General features: G+C 54.2%; 1 protein-coding gene across 1 annotated transcript; it reads left to right on the top strand.

Annotated features, from left to right (window-relative positions):
• Nucleotides 1-3,951: 3,951 nt before the first annotated feature.
• Pla2g2e (phospholipase A2 group IIE) lies at nucleotides 3,952-6,853 on the top strand. The gene is made up of 4 exons (XM_050155169.1): nucleotides 3,952-4,057; nucleotides 4,661-4,799; nucleotides 4,968-5,074; nucleotides 6,573-6,853. The coding sequence occupies exons 1-4, from the start codon at nucleotides 4,018-4,020 to the stop codon at nucleotides 6,713-6,715; spliced, it is 429 nt and encodes a 142-aa protein (XP_050011126.1). The 5' UTR covers nucleotides 3,952-4,017; the 3' UTR covers nucleotides 6,716-6,853.
• The last annotated feature ends 232 nt before the right edge of the window (nucleotides 6,854-7,085 follow it).

Genomic DNA, 7,085 nt, shown 5'->3' with positions numbered 1-7,085 from the left:
ACCATTTCTCTTCGGACAAAAGAATTCAGATTTGTAGGGGTTTGACTGGCAGGATGCTACCTGAGCCTTTCTTGGTATATTGACTCCTGGAGTGATATGTGTATTGGAATCTGGGGCTTACAGAAAATGTCTCCAGGGGGGCTGGAGAAATAGCTTGGTGGTTGAGAGCGTTTGTGTCCCAACACCCACAATGGATAGTCCACGACCACATATAACTCCAGATGGGCCCTGAGGGACAAGTCAATCAGCTTTCATACTCTGCCCATTGCAATAAGGATGGCGTCAGGTTGAGGCCACAGAACAAAGCCGAAGACATCTGAGGACTGGAGAAGGTTGGTCTTCTCTGTTTCCTCCAACGGAGAGGAGGAAGCAGGAGGCCCTTCCACACAGGCGACTATCTTCCAACCATAGAAGTCAGCTTAAACACAAGAGGAATGCAGAGAAGGAATAGGAGAGAAAGGACAGAAATGGATATAGAATGTGCTCCATGATCCAAGCAGGCCTGAAGGTTCCTGAACTTCCAGAATCTTCTCTGGCTGTAACTAGCAGAAGCTATAACTGCTTCTACTCTCTGGTGTATCCCCAGCACAGAGTAGGCTCTCAGCTTAATTTACTGACTGAAGAGATGTTGATAAGGTTACCTTGCTGCGAATGGTTCATCTTCACCATCACCTTGACAGGATTTACGGTCACCATGGAAATCATTCTGAGTATGTCTCAGAAGAAACTTCCGGAAAGCTCTAACTAGGTGAGACACCCACCCTGAATGTGGCCGTCACCATCCCAAGATCTAGGATGAACAGAAAGGAGAACACGATCTGAGAATCAGCCTCATCTCTCTCTGCTTCCTAACTGCGGATGCCATGTGAGCAGCTGCTTCACGCTTGTGCCCCATGACTTCCTGCTGCGACGGACTGTGCACCCTCGAACTGTGAGCCAGAAGAGACCCTTCCCCCTTAAACTTCTTTGGTCAGATATTTTGTCATAGCAACCAGTAAAGTGACTAACACAGCCTCTTTGTTCAGAGAGCTCCACAGGGTCCTTAAGACTCTCGGAAACATCAGAAGCCTGTGGCAGACAGTGGACTTGCAATGCAGCGCTCACAGCTCTGTAGGAAATCAGTAAACTGTAGCCTTTGATTTGATGGTGATGATTGCATTGACTTTTGAGCTAAAAGAGGTGTGTGTATGTGTGCATGAGTGTGTCTGTGTGTGTGTGCTGTGCACATGTACTTGCAGGTATACACACCAATGAAAAGTTCTTGAAGAGTCCAGAGGAGGACATCAAGGGCTAGCTCCACCACTCTTTCCCTTACTCCCTTGAGAGAGGTTCTCTCACGGGGGCCAGGCTGCAGCAGGCAAGCTCCAGCGATCCTCTTGTCTCCACCTCCCACGGCACTAAAGTTAAAGACATGTGCAGCCACTCTTGACTTTCTATGTGGATGCTGGGGATTTGAACCCGGGTCCTCATGCTTATGTAGCAAGTTTTCCTGCCAACTGAGCCATCTCAGACTTGTAGCCCAAGCTGGGCTTAAACTCCTTGGCACCCAAAGATGAACACCAGCTTTGGATCGTCCTGTCTCTGCCTTCTGAGTGCTGGGGTTCCTAATGTGCCCCCCACACCCAGTTCATACAGAACAGGTGGTCAAAACTAGGGCTTCACATACACCAGGCAAGCATTGTACCAACGAGGCTACATTTCCAGCCCCACCAAAGATGCAGATTTATACCAAGAGCAAGAATCAGTGCTAAGGGTCTGAGTTCTTTATCCCCTCAACATCTCTATCCTGACCTCTCTGCCGACACCTCCACCCATCACCCTATCCCTTCACCCTCCCCACACTCTGCCAAGCAGCAACGGTGGTCCCATGAAAACACTGGATGCACAGGCTGCCTGCGTGCCTTTCCCAGGTTGACTGAGTGCCTCCAGCTCCCCACAGCAGCTGCCTCCTCTGGACTCAGGAGAGGGGGCAAGAAAGAGGGATGAGAAAGAGGGACCCAATATGGATGGGTTCTCCTGAAGGACACAGCTGCCTATAAAAGGCCATTTCGTCTCATTTCCTTTTCAGCTGGTTTATAGCCCTGAAAGCTCAGTCTGATTACTTCCATTTTTATAGATGATGAAGCTGGGCGCAGAGAGGTGACAAAACCAGCCAATGTCATTCAAGCCCTAAGCAAAGGTGCCACCATTCAAGGCCTGGTTTTGCTGTAATTTCTGCCTCATTGTGCCGGGGGTGTGAGGCCCAGGCACCAACCCTGTCCAGAATGTCTGAACTCCTCCGAGTCCAGCCTTCGCCAGCATAGCACTTCAGCGTGGCGCCTCCCCCAGGAAGACAGCCTAGATTCCTTCACCACAGCTACAGACCTACAGGAACTTTCAGGGTCCCCCAACTTGTCTGGGCCAGGACTCAAAATGGACCCCAAAAGCAACTCTTTCAGAACCAGTGCCTTCTTCCCCTGCTCTGATCTTGCTGACGACCCCACTTCCCACCCAGGGACGAAAGCCATGTTGCCCTGTTGTGAGAAGGCAGCTCTACTTATGACTCAGGGTTTGAGGCCTCATGACCCAGGCCAGAAGCCAGGGGCTGCCAAAAGAGCCCTCATTAAAATCAAAAGGAAATGCCAAGAAAAAGGACCTCTCTGAGTAGATGGTGACTCACGGCTGCAGAGTGTCCCAGGCAGCTGGACTCACCTCTGGCCCCCATCGCCTCTGCAACAGGGACAGAGCTCCCAGCACCCAGGGGCCCAGGGTGGGGGTGGGGATAGTAAGTAGCAGGAAGTGTATGGGCAGGGCTGGGGGTGGGGCTGAGGCCCTGTGTGCAGTCTTATTTACAGGGCTTCCTTTCTGCGTTCAAAACCTGTCATCCCAAATCACACAGCCTAGGGAGCCCCCCCCTAGTCCTGACTCTGTGGAGAAGCTCCCCATAGACTGGAGCCTCTGGCCCAGGGTGTGTGGATTCCTTGTCATGAGGCCCAACCAAGACCAGGGAAAGAAGACAGACTCCAGGCCCTAAATGAGCAACTGAGGCTTGAAGTTGGGAGGAGGGGGGCTTTAGTCACGTGCCCCAGCCACGTCCCCAGACTGAAAGAAAAAATTGAGTATAGGAAGTTACTTTATAACTGTGGTAATTGGTAATATAAAGTCAGACTTAGATTGGGCTGTATTACACTCAGTCCTCTGACTTTATACTAAGTCGTGGTCTGAGAAGCACTGTGCTGGCCCTGGGTAAGTCCTTCAGAACCGCCTGGGTCCATATTGTGGCCCCTCATTTACTGAGGTGTATGGATCTGTTCCCTCCTCTGTAACAGAGGAACCATGGAAGCCTGAGCCCTTTGCTTTGGCTTTGTTCATGGGTGACTCACCTGGGGCCCTGCACATGCTCAATAAGGGCCAGTTCCCATGAAGGAGGTGAGGCAGATACCTCTGTCTCTGTAACACAGACAGGATTACTGATGTCCCAAGTGAGGGAAAAGACCTGCCCAAGGCTTTGTGGTCAGGGGCCCCAGAATGTTGACTAGAAGCAATGGTCAAGTTATCTCAGTCAGTGAAGGATGGGGAGGGGCTCTTCTGCCTTGGAAATGGGACAGACTTGGGGCTTGGCCCTGTGAGAGCTTCAGTGTCCCCCACTGTCCTAGGTCTCATCCACTGAGTTGGTTTAAAGAGAATGGGCGCAATATTAAGCTTGGGAAAACAGGGCACAGCCACTGGGAGCAAGGACTGTAAATTTGAAACGTGGAGGTCCAAGAGATGGGTGGGAGGAAAGGTGGCCCCAAGACTGCCCCACCCCTGTTCCCACACCCCCTTGGAGGCAGAGTCTAGCTGGCTCCTCCCCTGGGAACTTAGCCAAAGTGTCAAAGCTGGAAGAATTATTGCATCACTGGGCACTCAAGGGTTAATGATGGGGGAGTGGGCAGGACCTGTGTATTTAACTAATTGGGAGTTGGCCTGAGATCAGAGGCCCTGCTCACTTCCTCCCACCGCAGCAGGCTCCTGTGCCCCCTGCTTACCTCCCCCAGGATGAAACCGCCCCTTGCCCTGGCCTTCTTTTGCCTCCTGGGTAAGTGACCTTCCTGACCTCCCTGCTGCATCCTGGCCCAGCTGGCAATAGGAAGCTCTCTGGATGTCTGAGCACGGCCCTGCACAGGGCATCATGGGTACCAAGTGCTAGAGGCCACCCGGTGACCCTGGGATGTGTGCTGCCTGAGCCAGCAGTGTCTGGGGGAGAAGGCAGGCAGGGGAAGGAGGTGAGGAGAATGCAGTGGGGAAGGGAGTGGGGGCCTTGGCATCCCCACTTCGAATGGGCACCTCCCCACAGCTGAAGCAGAAGGGTCTGGAGGAATCTGGAGAGGTCTGCAGAATCAGCTGGAAAACAGGCGCAGGGGTGCGCGAGGAGATCTTTGTGGGGAACGGAGTGCTTTTGGGGAGAGAGGGCTGAGGCCTGGGGAAAGGAAGATTTTTCTGTGAAAGATTAAAGGAGTCCGTGGAGAGATCTGACACAGCATGAGCGGGTGGAAAGGAGTGAGGAGCACCAGGTGGGTAGGAGACTACAAAGACAGATAAGCGTGAGGACCTGAGTTCAAATCCCCAAGACCCACAGAGGCAGGCGGATGATGCTCACTGGCCCTGAAGCACCTTGTGGTCCCTGCCTCCTTTTCTGTAGCATCCCTGGCTAGGGGGAACCTGGTCCAGTTTGGAGTGATGATCGAGAGGATGACGGGGAAGTCTGCATTGCAGTACAATGACTACGGCTGCTACTGTGGTGTAGGTGGCTCCAATTGGCCAGTGGACCAGACTGATTGGTGAGCCGGAGGACCTTGGAGGAGGAGGGAGAGGAGGTGGAGAAGCAGCCTGGGAGGAAGGAGGTCCTGGGGGCACTTCCATCCCCTCTGAGTCCTGAGGATGTCCCAGCGGCTTCTGCTTCCAGCCCAGTCCAGCCCAGTCCCTCCAGGTTAACTCTGACCCCACAGGTGCTGCCACGCCCATGACTGTTGCTATGGACGTGTGGAGAAGCTGGGCTGTGAGCCCAAGCTGGAAAAGTACTTCTTTGCTATTGGTCGAGACACCATCTTCTGTGGTAGGTGGCCAAGCCCGGAATGAGCCAGGCACTGGGTAGGCAGGAGTCCCTCCAGCTGGTGACCTTGGTGCTTGTCACAGGGCCAGACCCAATAGGCTTCCCACCATCACGTAAGGGTGACAACGCTTGTCCAACTGTTCCGATTCTTACTAGGCATCTGGGCCCCACAGCCCTGTGACCCACCAATGCAGTCCTTGCCCTGCCTCAGCCTCTGGGGACTGAGCAGAAGGGACTGAACTGAGCCATACCCAGAGCTGGATTCACACAACGCTCCCCTAGGAAGGGCCAGGAGGGGCTCTGACTGAACAGCAGGCCTATTCTCACGAGTTGTTTGCGCCCAGCGGGGCTGCTGAGCTGGGCCCACCTCCTCCACTTTGCCAAGTTCAGTGCCCATTTGGCACTATTAGCTTTCCTCTGGGCCTCAGCTGGGGAAATAGCCAAAAGCAAGGCTGCCCGGAGGGCACTCAAAGCAGAGAATCCAACTTTCCTCCCAGCCTGGTGGGTGTGGGATGCAGGGAAGGACCCACGCAGTCCGAGGCACTGGCTCAGCACAGATCCCAGGGGTCTGTGCCGAAGTATCAGCCAAGACCAGCATCACTGAGGCAGAGTTGGCTCGGGGTGTCTCACACCTATAGGGGATCCCTCAGCAGCGTAGCTGCATCAGGTCCTTGGCACTGAGGGTTCAGACAGGGATGGGACAGGCCCCAGTTGGGATGGCACTGAGGATGTTAGGGGAGGAGTCAGGTGGATGGGACATAGCCCACCATGGTACTTTGACCAAGGGAATGAGCCCTGGAAAACCTGTGTGACTTCTTGCCTATTACGCCGAGATAGCCACGCCCATCTCCCCAGCTGTCCACTGTCAAGACTTCAAGTGCATCCTCGGTCCTGCTGAACTAGCCGGTGTGGGCAGAATCATGAAGGGAAATGCTCATCTCTGAGGGGGAAGTGGGGCACCAGACCCTTCCAGACAGGGAGGTGGATTCCTAGGAACTGAAGAGCAGAAAGAGACAATCACAAAGGACTGAAGTAAGGCTTCTAGGCAACTGGCACCGGCCATGACGATGCCTGCTGGCCATGATGCCCAGGCTAGGTGCAGGTTCTGTCTATTCTGATAGAGACAGGCTGAAGCCTTGAGAAGGAGGCCCCTGCATTCGTCTAATAACCTCCAGCCTGGATACTGGCCATCCCTAACGATGCCATCACATAGGGGAGGGTTGCTAAGGCCCTGGTAGGAGGAAGGTGAGAGGTTGTGAAACCAGCATCCTGTCAAAGCAGGAGAGGGCTAAGATCATGTGAGCGGGCTTAGAGAGGAAGGGAAAACCCAGGGTGGTAAGCCAGCCCCCGCCCATCCCCTTGACAGGAAGTGGGAAGGCGGCTGAGGATGGGGCTGGGAACCTGGACCACAGAGCATTGAGGAGTCACTCTCATGCCGTGGCTAAGAGCCGGAGCCCCCAGCCTCCACCCCAGACTCTGGCTTGTTTCCATTCCCCTCCAGCTGGTAGAACGACTTGCCAGCGGCAGACCTGCGAATGTGACAAACGGGCCGCGCTCTGCTTCCGCCACAACCTGGGCACGTATAACCGCAAGTATGCCCACTACCCCAACAAGCTGTGCACCGGGCCCACCCCACCCTGCTGAGGTCCCAGGCCTGCAGAAGCTTGGAGCCCAAATCCCTCTCCTGCAAACCCATCCCTCCCCTCAGAACCCAAAGGCCCTGGCCTCTGGAGCCATACCTGTTCCCCAGGATCAGCTAAAGGAGCCACAGGACCATCCAGCCCTTCAGCACTCACAAGACCTGCTAAGTCTCCCCTGACACCTCGATTCCCTCTTCTGAACAAGAGAATTCTATTTCCCTGCAAGTCTAATATTCTTCCATTATCTTCCTGGAATTTGGACACTAGTTTCCTTTTCATTCATTCATCTGTTCATCCACCCATCCACTCACCCGTCCATCCACCCATCCACCCACCCGTCCATCCATCCACCCACCCATCCATCCATCCATCCA

Source organism: Alexandromys fortis, unplaced genomic scaffold (genome assembly GCF_014885135.2).
Source record: "Alexandromys fortis isolate MF-2015 unplaced genomic scaffold, M_Fortis_MF-2015_v1.1 scaffold_26, whole genome shotgun sequence".
Lineage (NCBI taxonomy): Eukaryota > Metazoa > Chordata > Mammalia > Rodentia > Cricetidae > Alexandromys > Alexandromys fortis.
Note: the sequence above shows the minus strand (reverse complement) of the source record. Positions and strands in the feature narration are given on the sequence as shown.